The sequence below is a fragment of the Canis lupus genome, chromosome X, assembly GCF_048164855.1.
Source record: "Canis lupus baileyi chromosome X, mCanLup2.hap1, whole genome shotgun sequence".
NCBI lineage: Eukaryota > Metazoa > Chordata > Mammalia > Carnivora > Canidae > Canis > Canis lupus.
The window spans coordinates 68,203,932-68,225,939 of NC_132876.1; the positions used below are offsets into that span (position 1 = coordinate 68,203,932).

At 45.0% G+C, this 22,008-nt stretch overlaps 2 protein-coding genes across 3 annotated transcripts in view; both read left to right on the plus strand.

The window, feature by feature from the left end:
- The first annotated feature begins 284 nt into the window (after nucleotides 1-284).
- RPS4X (ribosomal protein S4 X-linked) lies at nucleotides 285-5,698 on the plus strand. Of its 2 annotated transcripts, none has more exons than XM_072815576.1 (7): nucleotides 285-385; nucleotides 1,345-1,422; nucleotides 1,933-2,113; nucleotides 2,472-2,569; nucleotides 3,804-3,975; nucleotides 4,920-5,077; nucleotides 5,532-5,698. In XM_072815576.1, the coding sequence occupies exons 1-7, from the start codon at nucleotides 383-385 to the stop codon at nucleotides 5,631-5,633; spliced, it is 792 nt and encodes a 263-aa protein (XP_072671677.1). In that variant the 5' UTR covers nucleotides 285-382; the 3' UTR covers nucleotides 5,634-5,698. The 2 variants fall into 2 exon arrangements, with proteins under 2 accessions (XP_072671677.1, XP_072671678.1); XM_072815577.1 differs by having other exon boundaries at nucleotides 379-664.
- Nucleotides 5,699-6,226: 528 nt separating this feature from the next.
- Nucleotides 6,227-22,008, plus strand: part of ERCC6L (ERCC excision repair 6 like, spindle assembly checkpoint helicase) — a 50,599-nt gene continuing 34,817 nt past the window's right edge. Inside the window, exon 1 of the mRNA XM_072817299.1 lies at nucleotides 6,227-7,304. The gene's annotated coding sequence lies outside the window, so the exon portion shown is untranslated. The remainder of the gene's footprint in view (nucleotides 7,305-22,008) is intronic.

The following is a 22,008-nucleotide window of genomic DNA, read 5'->3' on the forward strand; positions in this document are numbered from 1 at the left end:
TAAAAAAAAGAATATTAAATATCTTTTAATATATATTATACTGATTCTACAATTGTGTGTATGTGGGACTTTAGGTAGCCTCACTTTGCCCTGTCCTTCACGGCAGGGACCATATTCCAGCAGCTAACGCTGAAATCAGGCGCGCACCGGAGGCGCGCAACAAATGTTGCTGGGGGGGCGGGGGCTGGAAGAAAAGAGTGAGAAAATTGCCCAAGCTTCGGCCCTATGACCTCCCACCAGTAGGTGGCAAGATAAAATCCTGGTGTGCCGCGCAAGGGCGGAACTGGGCGGAGCGTTGAAGGCTCCAGCGCGCGCGCAGCCTCTGACCCTCTTTTCTCGTGTACCGGAAAGAGGCGGTCCTCTTTTCGTGCCTAGCGCAGCCATGGTAAGGAGGTTTCTTCGGGAGCTCTCGGGGTCCATCAGCTTCCATCCTTCCAGGGCTGGGGGTTCCCAGGGCTCCGGGGTTCATGCAGAGGGTGGCCGGGTGGAGGCAAAGGGACTGCAGCCTGCGAGTTGGCCCAGGAGAGCGAGGGCGAGTACCGGCCCCGGAGCAAGGGGAAATCGGAGCGGCTGGCGGGAAGGCCTCGGTGTCTGGCCCGGCCACGCCCGACCACGCATCCTGTGACCCTAGGAGGGACAGTTTTCACCGGCTTGAGCCGCGCGGGTAGGCGGGATGGGCAGGTGATGGGCCCGGGGTGAGTGGGCACCGCTTACGTTGGACCAAGAACTCTTAGTTGCTTTTTTTTTTTTTTTTTTTTGGTACGGCCTGACTTGACGTAGTGTGACTGGTAAGCATGTGTACATAGTGTTAAAGTGCTTCCTTTTATTAAAGTGAAAGCGGCTCGGCTTTTGCCCCCTAGAGTACAAGGGAGTAGCCATTGGCAGGCACGTGGTTCTGAGAAAAGCAGGTCGATCTCGGCGCAACTTCCTATGTGATTGAGTAACCAGTAGGAGCACGGATTGGGCTCTTGGCCTTTTCTGTTGCTGGCTCGCTCCGTGACCCAAGGTCCAGCCCCTGACTATTTTGCCAAAATACTTTTCTTAGGAAAGACCGCGTTGAGAAGCGGACACATTTTAAGGGGTAGCTTGAAACTACTTCGAAGAGCCCTCAAATAGAGAGTAATAAGTGTTCTCTGTCCAGTGAGGGGGAGAGAGGTTACAGTCGATGGAGCCTGTAGTATTTGCTAGGTAACTGTATACCCCACGCTTTTAACATTGTACACATTTTGCTAGAGAGAAAACAGACTCACTTGTTTCAAGAAGTTGAAGTCGTAAACTATTCTTGAAACCACCTGTAACCATTTTAGCAGCAATGAAACTTAAACCCCTGAAACTCTCCTTCAGGCTCGTGGTCCCAAGAAGCATCTGAAGCGTGTAGCAGCTCCAAAGCACTGGATGCTGGATAAACTGACCGGCGTGTTTGTAAGTATCCTATTGTGAGCATATCTAGTAAATTCTAAATGTCTTAAGAGACACTTTCCTTTTCCCATTTTGATAGAGATCTGCTTTGACACGTTCAGGGGCCTGTTTTATAGTCTTTTATGTACCCAGGCATCCCTGATTACTATATCCATAGCTTATTTGGGGACAGAACTATGGGAAAAGTCTTGTCTTACTCTGCTTTTGAAGGCCTTGTGCTGTCTACCTGCACCCCACCTCACTCTTAATAGCTCTCATTTATTCCCCGTACCACATAGAAGATGGACTCCGAACTGAAATGTTCTTAATGGCTCTGGACCGCTGAAGGGAAAAAATGCTAATAAAGCTTTAAAGTCTGAAGTAATTTAACAATTTTTGAACACCTGGTTTACCCAAGTTCTGGGGCCGATGTACAGTCTGGTGCCTAGTTGAGGAGTCTCAGGCCGTAGGAAGTAGGTTTGCGTGAATCCCAACAGTAGTTAAAGCTTTTTTCTTTCCCCCATCATTTTACAGGCCCCTCGCCCATCTACTGGCCCCCATAAGCTGAGAGAATGTCTTCCTCTCATCATTTTCCTAAGGAACAGACTTAAGTATGCCCTAACAGGGGATGAAGTGAAGAAGATCTGTATGCAGCGTTTTATTAAGATTGATGGCAAGGTCCGAACTGATATCACCTACCCTGCTGGTTTTATGGGTAAGTGGTTAGTGGTGGGCCCATGGTGCTGGTTCCTTTTTATTGATTTCCCTTCCTCTCCAAAATGGTGATCATATTGAATATCGGTGGGCTTTTAATCAGTTGCTGGAGTAAAGCATGACCTTCCACTTAAGCTTTTTGCTGACCAAGTATAGGGCTGTATATAACCAGGAAGCGGTTCTCAAAACCAAATTCGAATTCACTTTCAATTTTACATATCAAACACGGGGTTTTGAAACCTTAAAAGATGAGCTGGCTGTGATCATTAGTCTTAGGAATTCTTGTTGGTATCAAAATGGAAAGCGGGGGGGGGGGAGAGTAGTGGCTTTATAGTAACCCTAGTTACTGTTGATATCAGATGTCATCAGCATTGACAAGACTGGGGAGAATTTCCGTCTAATCTATGACACCAAGGGTCGCTTTGCTGTTCATCGGATTACACCTGAGGAGGCCAAGGTGAGTGTTGCAAACAGGCTGGGCCTTCATTCAGTAAAGTCACTTGGTTCTAAGTGACAGCCTGGATTGAGTATATGGAGTGGTCCATTGCAGTGAGATGGGTAGATCTTAATGACTTAACAGTCTTAATACCTGAAAATAGCCAGTTCACAGTTTGGGATTCTCTTGTATATGCAATTTTATGTCCTCAAAAGTCCTACCAATCGTTGTATCACTGTCCATTCCTGGATATCTAATAATTGGCCCCCAATTGAAGTTAACACCTTCAACATTGTGTTTTGATGCAGAAATAAATTCCAGTTTAACAGTGGCTTCCAGGTTGACTTTTAGAAGCAAGGAAAGTAATGGAAAATTTATTAGTGCCTGAAGTGCCTTTAAGTATAAGGGACCGGGAAAACCAATACTAGTCCAATCTGATTGGCCCTTTATCATGTCTCCATTTGTGGGTCTAGCTTTACTCTGGAGAGAGGAAAGGTGTTAATGGAGGAGACTGATCCCCCTTGGGGCATTTAAGATAGTTCAAAAAAAAGATTGCAGACATTTAATCCAGTTTGTTGTGGTTTTACAGAAAAGTTTAAGACCCCTTCAGTTATTGGCTATAAATGAGGGTTAATTCAATTGCATGATTCGGCTCCTAATTGCCTTAGCTGCCTTATTATCAGCAGGCTGGAGGACATGTCCAATGGCATCAAAGTGATTTGATTTATTTGGAGAGGTAGGTGGTCAGGGAGTAAAAGTCCAAGGTTGAAATGTTTTGTGTGAAATGTTTGTTGATTAGGGGAACTGGTAATACAATTGCAGTTTGTGAGGCAAAATTCAACTGTGTGATAGAAGGAGCCACCAAATAGCACTTGTTAGGGGGCTGATGCGGAGAAGTTGGAAGAATTCAGGGGACCTGGGAGGCTGACACAGCCTCGGGAAAGAAGGGTGATCAGCTCACTCGCTGAAGGAATCTCCCTGTTGTGGGACCTTGGATGCCTTGGACTTGGACATACAAAGAAAACCTGTAACAGGAAGAATACCTTAGAGAGGGACAGCATAAGAGAAATTGAGGGTGGGAAGTCCAGTCCATTCAGTAGTTTGGGAAACGAGCATTTCCTGTGTGGCTGTTGCCTTTAGCTGCTAATTGAATTTCTAACCCAGTGACTTGCAGTTTTGAAACTACTGTTTCATACATTTCTGGAGCATGTGGTGCATGTGAGCTGAATTAAATGAGGCTAACTTACGTTTCCAGTATAAGTTGTGCAAAGTGAGAAAGATCTTTGTGGGAACAAAAGGAATCCCTCACCTGGTGACTCATGATGCTCGCACCATCCGCTATCCTGATCCCCTCATCAAGGTGAATGATACCATTCAGATTGATTTGGAGACTGGAAAGATTACGGATTTCATCAAGTTTGATACTGGTAAGCAAGGCTCAGTGCAACCTGGGCATTTTCATGAAAGCCCAGGTATAAGAACTATTCTTTGCTTCTCTCCCATTAAATTAAATTAAATGAGAATTTAATCAAGCTTTAGGACTTAACTTGTATGGGGCCTGGCTACAGGGTTTGGTTTTGTTTTGAGCTCTCCTCGGTGATTCTGATGTGACCTAATTAGCAACCAAAACTAGAGGTCTTTTGATGTGGTAAAAGGTCAGGAAGGGGGCAACTTGTGAAGTTTTAAGAAATGTGCGGGAATGTGTTAAACCTTAATTGTGTGTCATCAGCATGGCTTTGTAGTGGTAGTAAGGGTTAGAGATAGGGATGTGTTCTGAATGGGGGAAGGAGTGGCTTTGATGAGGTGTGAGGGGTTGAACAGATTTCTGTTGGATGGAGGGCAGAAACAAATGCCCAGAGTCTCTGCTCCAATACCCAGGTATATGGTGTGTTCACTTCCAGAAGCCCAAATGCTCAGAATATTCTGAGTGGCTGAGATGAGCCTATTACAAGACACCTCAGATCTCCTCTAGAGGTCTCAAAACTTCCCTATCTGTAAATGCTTGAGGGCTAGGCAGGAAGGTGCCCAAAAAGCAAGCCACCCTAATTGTGCTACAGCTCTTAGTCACTTGGGCACCATCCTCAACTTCTGTGAGCAACTGCAGCAGAGAATTGGGCCTTGGAACCGAACAACCTAGGCAAAACATGGTGACCTGGAGAGGTGTGTTTGATGGAGCTTAGACTTTAAGGGGGGAGGGGGAGATGCAGGGCAAATCCTAAGAGGGCCCTGAGTGCTTGCTTGGCTAACAGATTTCCATAGAAGTAAATTCAAATGAGAGAACTTTGTTTTAGGCCTATCTCTGGTCATTCATCACATCGGGTTATAGATTGGCATGGTGCCTTGCCCTGAGCAGATTGCTTCTTCTCTCTAGGTAATCTGTGTATGGTGACTGGAGGTGCCAACCTGGGAAGAATTGGTGTGATCACCAACCGAGAGAGACACCCTGGTTCTTTTGATGTAGTTCACGTGAAAGATGCCAATGGCAACAGCTTTGCCACCCGACTCTCCAACATTTTTGTTATTGGCAAAGTAAGTCCGGGTTTCCCTTCTCTAGCCCAGGGAAACCTGTAAATGTAGGTACTGCTGGGAGTGTAGCACCTGGCTCCTGGCTGGCTTTTGAAAAGTACCAGTAATGAAGTGAATATGCCTTACACTGTGGTTCTTCCAATTAGTGCCTGGGGGTTGGGGAGACTAGTGGTCAGCCTCGGACACTACTTAGTAATTGTAAGTCATTAACTACGAAGGACATTAAAATAATTCACATCTACGTGTATAGGCAGCAAGTTTAATAGGGTGGCCCCAGCAGCCCAGACAGTGGATATTTCTCATAAGCCAGCATCTAAAGGTCTTAGGACTGCCTGGCTGTTGCTTAATGTTCTCAGGCCTCTGTTTCTTTAAATGAGAGGACAAATAGAGCACATGCCAAGCTGCTAATGGGAGTTAGTGTGTGGTGGGTCTTGACACTCCTTGTTCTCTCCTCCAGGGCAACAAACCATGGATTTCTCTTCCCCGTGGAAAGGGTATCCGCCTCACCATTGCTGAGGAAAGAGACAAGAGACTGGCAGCCAAACAGAGCAGTGGGTAAAATGGTCCCTGGGTGACGTGATTGGAAGTCTTTATACTTAATTAAAGATTCTACAGCACGCTAAATGTCTCATGGTGTTTGTTGTGGTCTGGGTTGGGGTTTTGTTTTCTTTTACAGTTGCCTACTTGCCTACTGTTTTATTTCTAACATGAAAAGTAGATTGAATCCTCCAGCAGGCTTGGGCATTCTGTGATGGAGGTCTTCCTGTGAGTGGTTTGGGTTTTTTTTGTTTTGTTTTGTTTTGTTTTGGCTGGACTTGGGCAGTGGGAGGGAGAACACACCAGACTTAAGGAGCAGCAACTAACCCAGGAGGGGGGAGAGCCCAGATTGTTGGCCATAACTCCTCTGTACTGTTGACTCTTCACTTGGAAAAAAAAAAATCGATACCCTCCTTCCCCTGGTTCATCTGTTTTTTATTTTTATTTATTTATGATAGTCACACACAGAGAGAGGCAGAGACACAGGCAGAGGGAGAAGCAGGTTCCATGCACCGGGAGCCCGACATGGGATTCGATCCCGGGTCTCCAGGATCGCGCCCTGGGCCAAAGGCAGGCGCCAAACCGCTGTGCCACCCAGGGATCCCTCATCTGTTTTTTAGAGCAAGGTGAAGCAGTGGGAGAGAATCTTCAGCAGACTCCCCACTAATCATGGAGCCAGATGTGGGGCTTGATGTCATGACCCTGAGATCATGACCTGAGCAAGTCACCCAGGTGCCCCTTGCCCACCAATCTTTTCCCAAGGTTTATTTTAGAGGTGGAGGAGGGGCAGGGAGAGAATTCTTAGACTCCCTGTCCAGCACAGGGCCTGCTCTGGGACTCCCAGGGCTTGCTCTTAGGACCTTGAGATGATGACCTGAGCCTAATCAAGCTTAGGCTGTTGAGCCACCCAAGTTCCCTGCCCACCAATCTTAAGAATTGTCCTTGCTGCGAGGGGCCAGCTCTCTTCCTTTTTCCCTATAAGGCAAGTCTGCTAAAAAGCCTCTTTACCTCCTATAGCAGGGCTTGTCAACCTTCATATTCTTGGTCCAGATAACTTGTGGGTGGCTGTCCTGTATATTGGGAGATAAACAGCATCCCTGGCCTCCAACCACAAGGTTAAAGCATGCCTTCCTCTTCCACCCAGTTGTGATAATGTAACAAAGTAACTCTTGATGTAGCCAGATCCCTCCTGAGGAGCAAAACTGGTCTTGTGTCTCACCATCACTGTTGGTTTTTTTTTTGGATTTGATTTATTCATGAGAGATCAGGAGAGCTAGGCAAAGACATGGGAGAGGGAAAAGCAGGCTCCCCATGGGGAGCCCAGTGTGGGACTCATCCTGGAACTCTAGGATCATGCCCTGAGCTGAAGGCACTCAACCACTGAGCCACCCGGGTGTCCCTCACAATTGCTTGAACATCTTGTTGCAGACCTAACTTACTAAATGATTCCACCATGACAAGTTTTCAGATAAAAAGGCCATTTGGACTTTATTTTTTTAGATTTTGTTTGAGAGAGTGAGCATGAATGGGAGAGGAGACAGAAGAAGACTCCCCGTGGAGCAGGGAACCCATTGGGCTAGATCCCAGGATCCCAGGGATCATGACCTGAGCTGAAGGCAGACACTTAACCAACTGAGCCCCCCGGGGCCGCCCCCCGTTTTGGGCATCTTTATCTGAAGCATGATGAGCCTGGGTAAGTTCACTTCACATGTTTAACTTGGCGCACACAATGGTCCTCCCAGGTGCCCAGGTCTGTGGTCTGACAGAAGGAGGTATGCTGAAGACCTGTGGCTTGCAGTGTCTCCACCCCAGCTGGATCTTGGGCTTGGAGTTAGCCACAGGTGCAAACTGAAAAGCTAAAGGAGGGATCAGCTAAAGGACTCCTGAGGGAGTCTTCCAAGCCGATTTGGTCTCACAGGGCTTCTCTGCCCTTCATTTTGCAAACTCCAAAGCACGACTGGCTGGGGCTTGAGAGCAGTCAACCTGAGACCTCAGCAGGAGAAAGGGATTTTTTTCAAGAACAAGTTCCAATCAAATCAAGCCAGAGGGGTGTGATATTGGGCTTGTCAGACATGTTGCTAAAGTGTAATCCTGTGGAGCTCATCCAGATAGGCAGTTCTGATGAGGAGCCAGGCCAGAAGTAATCTGAAGGTGTCCCTTGGGACGCCTGGGTGGGTCAGTGGTTGAGTGGCTGCCTTCGGCCCAGGGTGTGATCCCAGAATTCCGGAATCAAGTCCCGCATTGGGCTTCCTGCAAGGAGCCTGCTTCTCCCTCTGCTTATGTCTCTGCCTTCTCTCTGTGTCTCATGAATAAATAAATAAATAAAATCTTTGAAAAAAATAAAGGTGTCCCTTGAAAAATAGGCTGATGAGACAGTGAAAGGCCAAAGGGCAGGAGTCCTAAATACTGGTGGATTCTCTTGCTGCCACCCTGCTCCCTGCACCCATGGATGTTCTTTTAGAAGTCTCAGCTCTGCAGATGATGGAAATTATTTGAATTTTAGCTAAGGAAGCAAAGCAAATAGGAATGAGAGGCCTCTCAATTGGATCTTTCCACATGGGCAGGGGTTTCCTAGATGCTTCATCAGCCAGCCATCTTGTGCAATGGGGGAATTGGTGTGTTTGGCTGCAGTCTGCTCACATCACAAGTTTTTAAATGCTTTTTTTTAATGCCTCTACACATAAGTATTTTTTCACATTTTTTTTTTAAAGATTTTATTTATTTGACAGTGAACAAGAGCATAAGCCAAGGGCATAGAGGAGAAGCAGACTTCCCACTGAGTGGGGAGCCTGACAAGGGGCTTGATCCCAGGACCCCAGGATCATGACCTGAGCCAAAAGCAGATGCTTAACCATCTGAGCCACCCAGGTGCCCCTCAAATTTATAATTCCTGTTAACATGAGTTACCAGAGTTATATTAGTCTCAAGTGTACATACAATATAATGATTCAACAATTCTGTACATCACCTGGTGCTCATCACAATTGCCTTCCCTAATCTCCGTCGCCTATTTAACCCACCCCCTACCTCCCCTCTGGTAACCATCAGTTTGTTCTCTATAGTTAAGAGTTTGTTTCTTGGTTTGTCTCTTTTTTTCTTCCCTTTGCTCATTTGATTTATTTCCTAAATTCCACATGAGTGAACTCAGAGTATTTGTCATTCTCTGACTGGATTATTTTGTTTAGCATTATACACTAGCTCCATCCATGTCATTGCAAATGGCAAGATTTCATTCTTTTTATGGCTGAATAATATTCCATTGTGTATATATACCACATCTTTATCCATTCATCAATCAATGGACACTTGGGCTGCTTCCATATCTTGTCTATTGTAAGAGAGAGAGAGAGGCAGAGACACAGGCAGAGGGAGAAGCAGGCTCCATGCAGGGAGCCCGACATGGGACTCGATCCCGGGTCTCCAGGATCAGGCCCTGGGCTGAAGGCGGCGCTAAACCACTGAGCCACCCGGGCTGCCAAGATAGTTGTATTTTTAACTTTTTGAGGAGCCTCCATACTGTTTTCCAGAGTTGGCTGCACCAGTTTGCCTTCCCACCCACAGTACATGAGGTTTTTTTTCTCTGCATCCTCTCTAACACCTGCAGTTTCTTGTGTTGTTAATTTCTGCCATTCTGACAGGTATGAGGTGATAGCTCATTGTAGTTTTGATTTGCATTTCCCGGATGGTGAGTGATGATGAACATCTTTTCATATATCTACCATTTGGGTGTCTTTGGAGAAATGTCTGTTCTTGTCTTCTGCCCAGTTTTTAATTGGATTAATTGTTTTTTGGGTGTTGAGTTGTCTAAGTTTATATATATATATAAAATATGCTAACCGTTTACTGGATATGCCATTTGCCAATGGCTCCCATTCCATGGGTTGCCTTTTAGTTTTGCTGATTGTTTTCCTTCACGGTGCAGAAGTAAACAACATTTTAAATGTCTTTTTTTTTATTTGTGAAGCTAGTGCAGGAATTTTTTTATTTTTTTTAAAGATTTTATTTATTCATGAGAGACACAGAGAAAGGCAGAAACATAGGCAGAGGGAGATGCAGGACTCCATCCCAGGACCCTGGGATCACAACCTGAACCAAAGGCAGACACTCAAACGCTGAGCTACCCAGGTGCCCCAGGAATTTTTTTATTAAAAAGTAGCCCTAATGTGGGAAAGATTTCCATGCTAACAACCAGGTCATGTGGGTGTACTTAGCCAAAGCAGCTTGTATCATCAGACTGAGCTACAGTTTTCCAAATAAAATTGCTCGTGTGTTTGTAGGGCTTTTGAAGGCTTCCAGTTTGATTCATAAAATCTTAGAGCTGGGGCGGCCCGGGTGGCTCAGCGGTTTAGCACCGCCTTCAGCCCAGGGTCTGATCCTGGAGACCCGGGATCGAGTCCCATGTTGGGCTCCCTGCATGGAGCCTGCTTCTCCCTCTGCCTGTGTCTCTGCCTCTCTCTCTCTCTCTCTCTCTCTCTCATTCATGAATGAATAAATAAAATCTTAAAAAAAAATCTTAGAGCTGCAGGGAATCTTAGCGATCATTTCAGCAGGGATGCAGGCAAATGATATTGAGATGAAACTGACTGAAGAAACAGACCTTTACTGGGTTTGGTTTACTTCCCTTGTGCCTTCAGTGGGCTGGGGCTAATGTTCCAGTCAGAGAGTAGCACAGCACAGCTTTGAGAAGAATACAACTAGGATTCATGTAGCACTTTATAGTTTACAAGAGCCATCTTGATTTTTTTTGATATCCAAATCCTGTGTTCCTGCTGCTAAACGAGACATTACAGAGAGAATGATATCCTCCCCACTGCCTCCTGACCGACGCCAGTCAGTTCTATCCATTGTCTTTCCCATCTCAGGTCAGGGCAAACTGTCTTACCAATTACTCAAGCCAAACACTTTGGACACGTCCTTAATCCATCTCCTTTCCTCACACTCCATGTAATTTCATTAGAAAATATCAGGAGTGGAAGGGCACCTGGGTGGCACAGTCAGTTGGGCATCCACCGTCGGCTCCAGTCAGGATCTTAAGAGTCCTGGGATCAGGCTCTGCTCAGTGGGGAGTCAGCTTCTCCATCTCCCTCTATGCTCTTTCTCCCAAGTAAGTAAATAAAAATCTTTTTTAAAATCCCATTGGTTCTACCTTCAAAGTATGTACAGAATTCATGTTTCATGATATTTAGAAATTAATGTTAATTTTTTGTGAGACAATCGTGAAAAGTTTTCCAGAGATACATACTGAAGTATTTATAGAAGAAACCGACAATCTGGAATTTGCTTTAAAATAATCTTGGGGGCAGCCTGGGTGGCTCAGCCATTTAGCGCTGCCTTCGGCCCAGGGCGTTATTCTGGAGACCTGGGATCGAGTCCCACGTCGGGCTCCCTGTGTGGAGCCTGCTTCTCCCTCTGCCTGTGTCTCTGCCCCTTTCTCTCTGTGTCTCTCATGAATAAATAGAATCTAAAATAAAATAATCTTGAGGCGTCTGGGTGGCTCAGTTTGTTAAGCCCCTGCCTTCAGCTCAGGTTGTGATCCCAGGTTCCTGGGATCCGGCCCCACATTGGGCTCCATGCTCAGAGGGGAGCCTGCTTTTCTGTCTCCCCACTGCTTGTGCTCTCTCTCTCTCTCTCTTTCTCTCTCTTTCTTTCTATCAAATAAATAAATGAAATCATGGGATGCCTGGGTGGGTCAGTGGTTGAGCGTCTGCCTTTGGCTCAGGGTGTGATCCTGGAGTCCCTGGAGTCCCACATTAGGCTTCCTGCATGGAGCCCGCTTCTCCCTATGTCTATGTCTCTGCCTCTCTTTCTCTGTGTCACTCACGAATAAATAAATAAAAATTTAAAAAATAAAATCATTTTTATAATGGTTACATGAGGCTCATTACACTAGTTCTACTTCTGTATAGGTTTGACATTTTTCTTTTTTTAAAAGATTTATTTATTTATTCATGAGATGTTCAACTGCTGAGCCACCCAAGCATCCCTGACATTTTTTCATAATAAACTTATAAAGGAACAAATAAATAGTATAGTGTCTGCCCTCTTCCCCACCCCAAGTAATACTGCACTATTTCTTATCACCTGCATTGCTACCACCCTAGTCTGAGGCACCAACAATCTTGTGTACATTACACATTATAGCATTAGCCCCTGACTGGTCTCTCACTTCCAATCTCGACCCAGAGGCCAGAGGGACCCTGTTAAAGTAGGTAAGTCGGGGTGCCTGCCTGGCTCAATCGGTAGAGCATGTGACTCTTGATCTTGGGGTCCTGAGTTCAAGCTTCATGTTGGACACAGAGATTACCTAATTAAAATCTTTTTTAAAAAGTAATAAAGTGTGGGGACGCCTGGGTAGCTCAGCAGTTGAGCACCTGCCTTCAGCCCAGGGCATGATCCTGGAGTCCCGGGATCGAGTCCCACATTGGGCTCCCTACATGAAGCCTGCTTCTCTCTCTGCCTACATCTCTGCCTCTCTATGTCTCTCATGAATAAATAAATAAAATCTTTAAAATAATAATAATAAAGTGTGTTTAGTCAGGTCAGGTCCCTCCTCTGCTCACAGCCCCTGAATGGCTCCTATCTCACTCAGACTAAATGCCACAATCATGAGGCCCTACAAGGCACTCACAACCTGGCCTCTCATTTCATCTACTACTCTTACCCTGGCTCAACCCGTTCCAACCACACTGGCCCCCTTCTCTTTCATGAACACAAGAGGTACTCTCCTCTCTCAGCACCTTTCCCTAATACCATTTTTATATATGTAGTTTATATTATGAACATATTCAAATATATAGAAAAGCCAAAAGAGCAGTACAATGATCATCCATATAGACACCAGCTAGATGCAATAATTAACATTTTGCCATATTTGCTTTATTTCTCTTTGTAGACATACACACACACATCCCTATTTTACCTCTTGAAAGTAAGTCGCAGACATCATGACATTCCATTCCTAGTGCCAAGAGATGGCCAAGGGCTGACTCTCAGGGGCTCCACCCAAAGTTAATTTCCATATTACCTTGGGTACAAACTAGATACTCAAGAGAGATGCTATCTTTTCAGGTAGGACTTTTCTACCCTGAATCAGGGGAATCCACTTATCTGCCCAGATTGTTAGGCTTCAAAAATTCCCCCAAATCAAAGATCAATCCTAAAGTTCAAAGAGAGAGAATGAAAAAGGTTTGATTTGCTCAGGCAGGAGTTTGTGGGTCAATTTCTTCTACCATTGGGCTATGTTTTAAATTTATTTATGAGAGAGACACAGCGAGAGAACATGCACGAGCCTGGGGAGGGGTAGAGAGAGACAGAATCTCCAGCAGACTCCCTGCTAAGCACTGAGTCTGGAGCCAGACACAGGGGCTCAATACAGGGCTCAACATCGAGCTCGATCCCACCATCCTGAGACCATGACCTGAGCTGAAATCAAGAGTCAGTCACCCAACCAATTGAGCCATCCACATGCCCCTACCATTTTGGCTTTTGAGAATGTTGTACTTTTTTTTTAAGATTTTAATTTTATTATTTATTTGACAGAGAGAGAGGAGTATGAGCAGGGCGGGAGGAACAGAGGGACAGGGAGAAGCAGACTCCCCGCTGAGCAGGGAGTCTGACATGGGGCTCAATCCCAGGACCTCTTGATCCTGACCTGAGCTGAAGGCAGAAGCTCAACCAACTGAGCCACCACCCAGGTGCCCTGAATGTTGTAATGTTTAAACAATAATAACAACAACGTTCCCAAGGGACAACAAACATTGTTCAACAACAACATCATCAATAGAAAGAAGAAACTTTCCAAGAGCCAACAATGTTTCAGTGTATTCCTGGGGTTTTCCTAGGGATATACTCATGCATTTTTCTTGGCTTTTCTAAAAATGGTAAACATGTGTAATCAGTGGTGTGGTGGTAAATATTTAACCGCTAACTCCCTAAAAAAATGGGCACATATACATGTTCATAGGTTTATTATAAGTTTCACTGATACAAAGAATGTATGACACAATTTACAAATAATAATGAAATAGGCAATACTCAATTTTTTAAAAGATTTTATTTATTCATGAAAGATACAGAGAGAGAGGCAGAGACATAGGAAGAGGGAGGAGAAGCAGGCTCCACTCAGAGAGCCCAATGTGGGACTCGATTCCTAGGACCCCAGGATCATGCCCTGAGCCAAAGGCAGACACTCAACCACTGAACCACCCAGGTGTCCCATAGGCAATACTCTTTATTGTGAATTCCATATAGTCAGTTGGTTCTCACAGAAAGCTTTCATCGATTTTTGCCAAATTCTTATAGCCATATCAATCTATGATTATGGTTACAAATGATCAAAAAATGTAGTTTTGACAAAAGTGTTGGTTGACATCTGGGTCTGCATTAACAAATGAGACAAAAGCAAAACAACAAAGACATTCATAAGAACTTCACTCATTTGTCAATGATGTGAGCAACTTCTTTGCTGAATCAGATAATAGTTTTCAAATGTCGAAAGAGTATCTTCTTAATTTTTTGTACTAGTTATAATATAATGGCTACAAGACACAACATACTAAGTTTAATCTGCATTTTTAAATTTTTTAAAGGTTTTATTTATTTGAGAGAGAGAGTGGAAGAGCACAAGCAGGGGTAGAGGGAGAGAGAGAGGGAGAAGCAGGCTCCCTATTCAGCAGGGAGCCCGATGCTCAATCCCAGGACCCCAGGATCATGACAGACAGAGGCAGATGCTCAGCCTATCAAGCCACCCAGGCGCCCCAAGTTTAGTCTGCATTTTAACATTTTCTCCATTGCTTCATTTATTCATGAGAGACACAGAGACAGAGAGGCAGAGACACAGGCAGAGGGAGAAGCAGGCTCCATCCAGGGAGCCTGACATGGGACTCGATCCTAGGTCTCCAGGATCATGCCCTGGGCAAAAGGTGGCGCTAAACCGCTGAGCCACCAGGGCTGCCCTCTCCATTGCTTCCTTAACTTTAGGCCATCAACAAAGCAATTAATCAAGTCCTGATTGAGGTGTTTACCAATTTCAAGCTACCATCATGATGTCACTGAATGGGGAGCTGGAAGGAGGTGCACAGCAGCACACCACTACATAAGCATTTCCCCCACATATATACGATGGCATAAATAACCTTGAGTGCATATATAGTAAAATGTAAAATAATTAGGAAGTAATGAGTGTTTAGTATTTATTACCTTTACATTTAATATAATTTGCTTAATTGTAAGTTTATATATTACCATTAAATAGAGTTTTTTGAAAAAGATTTTATATATTTGACAGAGAGTATAAGCAGGGTGAGCAGCAGGCAGAAGGAGAGGGGGAAACAGGTTCCCTGCTGAGCAGGAAGCCCCAAGTGGGACTTGATCCCAGGACCCTGGCATCATGACCTGAGCCAAAAGCAGATGCTTAACCTACTGAGCCACCCAGGTGCCCCTCTCTTCATATCCTTTTGACACTTTTCTTCTAGGAGCTTTTCCCACTCTCAGCTATCCTTCGGGTGTCAGTTGAGATATTGCTTCCTCTGGGAAACTTCTGGGAATGCCAGGGGCCCTCAGCACTCTGTTTCCCTGTTCTTGCCATCCTAGAATCTGCCACAGTATATTAAAATGGCCTATTTACGGGGCACCTGGCTGGCTTAGTCAATGGAGCACTTGACTCTTGCTCTCAGGATTGTGAGTTCAAGCCCCACCTTGGGGGTAGAGGTTACTTAAAAAAAATTGTTTATTTAATTGTCTGTCTCCTTCAAGAGTTGGTGAAGTCCATAAGGCTAATCTTGCTCACCACCATAATCCCCACTATCTAGCCCAGTTACTGGTGTGTTGTGGGTGCTGAACAAATGAATGAATGAATGAGTAAGAGGTATATCCTGCAGTTCCCTTAGAAACCTACCCTCCATCTGTCTTGTTTCCTCTCTGTTTCCCCAAGGACACCTTGTACTTTTTCACTTCCAAAAAAAAAAAAAGAAAAGAAAGAAAGAAAGAAAGAAAGAAAGAAAGAAAGAAAGAAAGAAAGAAAGAAAGAAAGAAAAGAAAGAAAGAAAGAAAGAAAGAAAGAAAGAAAGAAAGAAAGAAAGAAAGAAAGAAAGAAAGAAAGAAAGAGGAACCCAAAGTTTTTGCTTGTGCTTGAGGGGACAAGGTCAGAAAATGTTACCTTCGGAAATTAGAACTAATAGAATCAACATTGAATAGATGAAAGCAGCCATCTGCAAAATAATCCACTTTAAAAGGGTTGGCTTGTAAATGTGGTACAATGCGACTTTTCGGGTCTCTATGGTTACCAGCATGTTGCCACAGGCTGGAGATCTGCCAAATATAAAGAAAGCGATAATGTCAATCAGTTGTAACCTGATTGTTAAAGATAATGTTGTACAAGCAGGAGGGCCCTTGTGTACATGGGTCTTGAAAAGAATGGAGCCAAAAAGCAACACACTTTTTGTGTTTGATCATCATCAAGTGCTACACATGGTCTTTTACAGCGTACAAAGCACTTCCAACGTGTTACCTCAGTGAATCTCCATGATGACCCCACCAAGTAGATCTTGTTCATCATTTTACAGATGACAAAAGTAAAGTTCAGGGAGGTAAATCAACTTGCCCTAAATCTCCCCTCCTATCCCCTGCACAAAACACATATCCTAACACCCACACCTTCACTAGGCCCACAGAGCATGAGATGGTGATGAACCCAAGGAGAGAAATATCCCTAACCAGAGAAAGTTCTTATGACCAGTTGGTTAACTCACTTGCTTTGGTTCATTCTGATTCTATGCTCAGGTAGTAGCTTTTAGCTTTGGAAAGTTTTGGCTCAGGGCCTTGGACCCCCTGAAGAGAGTCAGGGTCGAGGGCAATGAGGGAGGACTGCAGCCAGGTTGGTCTCTTGTTCATTCAGCAGATGTTTATTGGACAACTACTATTACCCAGCAGTGCTAACAGCATGGGATGTAGTGGTGAATAAAACACAGAGCTCCTCACCAAGCTGATGTTCTAATTACAGGCATCTGACAAATAGTATAGTAGTCCCTTCTTATCTGCAGGGGATATGTTTCAAGACCCCAGTGGATGGGGCACCTGGGTGGCTCAGTGGTTGAGTGTCTTGCCTTTGGTTCAGGTTGTGACCCTGGGGACCTGGGATCGAGTCCCACATCAGGCTCCCTGCAGGGAGCCTGCTTTTCCCTCTGTCTGTGTCTCTGCTTCTCTGTGTGTCTCTCATGAATAAATAAAATCTCAAAAAAAAGATTAAAAAGACCCCCAGTGGATACCTGAAACCGAAGATAATACTGAACCCTATATATACTATGTTTTCTCCTCTATGTGCCTATGATAAATTTGAATTCATAAATAGACACAGGAAGAGATTAACAATGACAATGAATAAACAGAACAATTATGACAATATTCTGTGATAAATGTTATGTGAACATGATCATCTCCCAAAATATCTTATTGTCCTATACTCATTCTTCTTATGATGATGATGATGATGTGAGATGATAAAATGTCTACATGATGAGATGAAGTGAGGTGAATGATGTAAGCACTGTGACGTGGTGTTAGGCTACTGTTGATCTTCTAATGCTATGTCAGGAGGAGGACCATCTGCTTCTGGGCCACGGTTGAACTTGGGTCACTGAAACCACGGGAAGCAAAACTGCAGATATACTTACAAATACGGTTATGATAGAGGCTGTAAAAAGGGAACACGGGGTGCTCTGGGGGCCCATTGAAGAGCCATCCACAGTGGTCTTGAGGAGGGTCTGGGCAGGTGTCCCGGAGGAATAGATAGATGCCTGAATTGATACTGGAAGGGACTTAGCAATACAAAAAGAGGTTGGAGGAATCAGGATGGGCAGAGAAAAACTTAATAGAGATACAGAGTGAGAAAACTAGAGGAGGATGGGAGTGTGTGAAGAAAGGTCAGGGGAGGGGGTTGTGAGAAGTGCGGCTGGAGAGATAATCATAAACGCCAAATCAATAATAATGTATAGTAGAATTTAACAAGATCCATGAGGTCCTGATCATGATTATTAATCATTAGTTGATTACACCAATAATAATATATATAGCTGGTACTGATGACTTTATACTTCTATGATCTAACTTGCAATGAGTGATTAGAGCACCTCATTGTGGGGCACAGAGCTCAGCACACTGCACGCACCCTCACAACAACCCTACCTTGTACGAACTGTTATGTCCTACTGTGCAAATGAAAGAATGGCAGGCCAGAGTGATCAAGAGTGTATCAAAAGTCACACTGGCTGTTATACGGCTTGTATGGCATCAGGACTGAGGTTTGATATAGACTCCAGAGTCCATCCTGGAAAATGACTTGCTTAATAGCACAGCACTTCATCAGACATGTATAGGAATTTCAACTTAATCCTAAGAGAAATAAAGAGGGTGCCTGGGTGGCTCAGTGGTTGAGCACCTGCCTTTAGCTCAGGTTGTGATCCTGGGGGTCCCAGGATGGAGTCCTGCATCGGGCTTCTTGCAGGGAGGCTGCTTCTCCCTCTGCCTGTCTCTGCGCCTCTCTCTGTGTGTTTCATGAATAAATAAAATATTTTTTAAAAAGGAAGGAAAGAAGGAAGGAAGGAAGAAAAGAAGTAAGAAAGAAAGAAATAAAAGAGCTGTGGGCCAGAAAGAGACAGCCAGATTTTGCTTTATTTTTATTTTTTTTTCCAGATTTTGTTTTAAAGAACTCACCCTGGGGGGCACCTGCAGGGCTCAGCCGGTTAAGCACCAGCCTTTGGTTCAGGTCCTGATCTCAGAGTCCTGGGATCTAGCCCTGTGTCAGCCCCCTTACTCAGCTGGGAGTCTGCTTCTCCCTCTCCCTCTGCCTTTCCCCCTGCTCATGCTCTCTCAAATAAATAGATAAAGGGGCACCTGGGTGGTTCAGTGGTTGAGCATCTGCCTTTGGCTCAGGTCCTGATCCCGGGATTCAGGGATCTAGTTTCACATCGAGCTCCCTGCAGGGAGCCTTCTTCCTCCTCTGCTTATGTCTCTGCCTCTGTGTGTTTCTCATGAATGAATAGATAAAATCTTAAAAAAATAAAGTTAAAAAAAAGTCATCCTGGCTGTGGGGTGAGGGATGGGTTAGAAGGGGAAGAATAGAGGCAGAGAGGGCAGGGGAAGGCTTTTGCCTTTTACTTCATCTCTGATGGTTGTGGCTTGGACTAGGGAGGTAGCAATGGGGATGGAGAGAAGGGAGTAGATTCAACAGATAGGTAGGAGGTAACATTGCCAGGCCCTGGTGCCTGATGAGGTATGGGGAGTGAAGGCAAAGAAAACTTGAGCATGACTCCTGGAGTTCTGCCTTAAGCAGATGGATTAATGGTGGAGCCATTTCCTGGGAAGAGGAACACAGAGGGAGGAGGAGGTTCTGAGCAAGAAGATCATCCCAACCCTGTGCCACCCCCCCATCCACCCCCACCCCTGCTCCCACCACTGAGTTCACACTGCAGGTGGAGCACAAAGTCCACGCGAGACACAAAGCTGGAGAGATGGTTCTAGACTTCAGAGAAGAGATCTGGAGCATGGATCAAGATAAAGAAGGGGCTTCCAGTGGTGGAGGGATGAAGTCTCCCAGGTGTGCAGGGTGAGAAAGGCAAGGGCAGATGGGCACCACTGTTTGAGGGAGGATGAGTGAAAAGTTTGTATAAGGTACTGCATAGGGTCTGCTTGTTCTTCTGGGAGGAGAAAGCTGGTAGGCCTGAGACTTCAACTCTATGAATGGAAAGGACCTTCAGAAGGTGTTCAGTTCAATTCTCTTGCTTAGAGATGCCTCCCCGAAGAGGGGCATTGCCAGTTTGAGCAATGCTCATTGAGGACGAGGGCTAGGGCTGCCTCTCTACTCAGGGTGTGGGCTGTTGTTTGACATAGGGCAAGTCAGTTCACACCCCTGGTTCTTACCTTTCCAACCTGCAGAAAGGGGATAATAATTATATAAACCTCACAGGGTTTGTTTTGAGGATAAAATGAAGTAGAATATTCCCTGTGGCAGGTGGTAAATTCTATTGAATGTTAGCTGATCCTGGCCAACAGAATGTGTCTGACCTATTACAGTTTCCAAATCCATATTCTCCTCAGCCCAATTGCTCAATAACGTTGCTTAGGGCATTCAAAAAGCAGGAACAACAAAAGTATTTGGGAAAAGAACATAATAGTTGATATTTCAAAGGACTCACTTTGAAATTCAAGGACTAATTTTGACTTTCAAAGTAGTCATCACAGGAAAAATCAGAACTTGGTTGGACTTTCTTTTCCTTTTTACAGTTTGGTATAATTTTTACTCTGAATCACCTAATGATAAGTGGTAGTATTAAAGTGTGGAGTCAGGGGCAGAGGTCAATCCACTCTTTTCAGTCCTTAAAGCCTCTGAGTCACAGTCTCAGATAATCCCATTAGAGCTTTTCATCAAGCCTGCAAAGGAAGTGTCATTTATATCCTTCTTTGTAGAGGTGGAAAATAAGGCTTAAAGAGATGGAGAACAGACATGGGACTGGATGGGAACCCAGGCAGATGCTGTCAGAGCCTCCCATGAAGTGGGGGGATTGGATGGTTCATGGATCTAGAGGGGAGAGTTCTTTGGCATTGGCTTGTTTGTCCCATGTAAGAGGAATTCGTGCTTTTGTGCAAGAAGTAAGGCAGTAAGGGGGCCATAGCAGAGTGATTCAGGCCAGAAGGCAACGATGGCTCTCAAGGCCTTTTGGAAAGCCCCCTCCTTGGGAGCCATATGTTCACAATCAGCGTGTATTTGGCCAGAGTTAAGGGGCCTGTCTTGGCCAGTGGCCAAGGCAGATGTTTGTTGTGTGACCCCTCATAGCATGATCTCAGTAAACCCTCACCATACCAGGAATGTGTATGCCATAGTTATGACCAACTTCATCCCGTAACTGAGAAGGTTTCAAAGGTCCTCTGGGCCCAGGCTGGCCCAAGGCAGAGCCAGAGAGGCAGAAGGTTAGCCTCCCATTCCCTCACACCTCCCTGCTGGGGCCCCTTTCTTTGTAGAAGACTTTCTCTTCCACTCTTTCCATGCTCTCAAGTGCTCCCTGTCCTCCTGCAGGCTTCCCCACCTCAGGACTTCCACTAAGGCCTGCCTGGCCATTGGCTTCATTCCCCCTCCACCCACCACCTCCACTTATTGTGAAGGATGAGTCCCTTTGCCCCTCATTTTCTTTCTTTCTTTCTTTCTTTCTTTCTTTCTTTCTTTCTTTCTTTCTTTCTTTCTTTCTTCTTTCTTTCTTTCTTTCTTTCTCTTTCTTTCTTTCTTTCTCTTTCTCTTTCTTTTCTTTCTTCTTTCTTTCCTTCTTTCTAAGTAAACTCTACCCCCAAGGTGGGGCTTAAACTCACGGTCTCGAGATCAAGTCACATGCTGTACCTGAGCCAGCCAGGTACCCTACGTATCCTTTACAATCTCTAATCTTGCTTGGCTCTGTCGTGAAGCTTCTCCAATTTCCCCAGAAAGGGAAGGACAGGAGACAAGTGTTCAGTGAGCATCTACCCTGTGCCAGTTGTGGAACCTCATTAAATCTTCGCAACAGCCCTGTGAGTTTCTATTCTTTCTTTCTTTCTTTTTTCTTTTTTTTTTTTTGCCCTGTAAGTTTTTACAGGTAAGGAAACCTGGGTTCAGAGATGGCAAGCAACTTGCCCAAGGTACACAGCTGATAAAGGCAGGGTGTAGTTCAATTTAACTCCTGAGTGCCTGTGACCTTGAACTCTCTCCAGTTCATACCACAATGCCTGTCCCAAGACATGTAAGCTCTTGATTACCTTTGACTCCTCTCTTCACCCCACCAATCCTTCAGCAAATCCCACTAGCTTTACCTTCAAAATATATCCAGAATCCACCACTTCCCACCATCTCCACAGGTGCCACCCTGGTCTAAGTTCTCATCATCTTTCATCTGGATTGCTGCGATAGTACCAATAGAACTGCTCCTTTGCCCCTAGCAATGCTCCTACTTCATTCACCCTTGTCCCTCCCTACCCTTCATACATGGTGTATTCATTCCTCACAAGCCAGAGGGATCCTATTAAAACACATGTACAAATCATGTGTCTCTACATCAAAATCCAGCAATGGCTCTCATTTCACCTGTAGTATCCATCCTTACATTGGTCTGCATGGCCTGCGTGTTCTGTCCCTGCCTCTTTTCTAGCCCTCTCTCCCTTGCTGCTCACTCTGCTCCAGCTATACTGGACTCACTGCTGTTCCCCCAACACACCAGGCATGCTCTTGCCTTAATGCCTTTGTACCTACTGTTTCTTCTGCCTGGAACATTCTCGGAAATTAGCATGGCTGGCTGCCTCCTGTCCTTCAAGTCTTCATTCAAATGCTACCTTCTTAGTGAGACTTTCTCTGTCGCCCTGTTTAAATTTGCAACCCCCAACCC

Bases quoted from the DNA above. Each gene is read 5' to 3' on its own strand.
- RPS4X (XM_072815576.1), top strand. The intron at 2,114-2,471 runs GTAAGTGGTTAG...TGTTGATATCAG, and splicing joins CTACCCTGCTGGTTTTATGG to ATGTCATCAGCATTGACAAG. The intron at 2,570-3,803 runs GTGAGTGTTGCA...TTACGTTTCCAG, and splicing joins TTACACCTGAGGAGGCCAAG to TATAAGTTGTGCAAAGTGAG.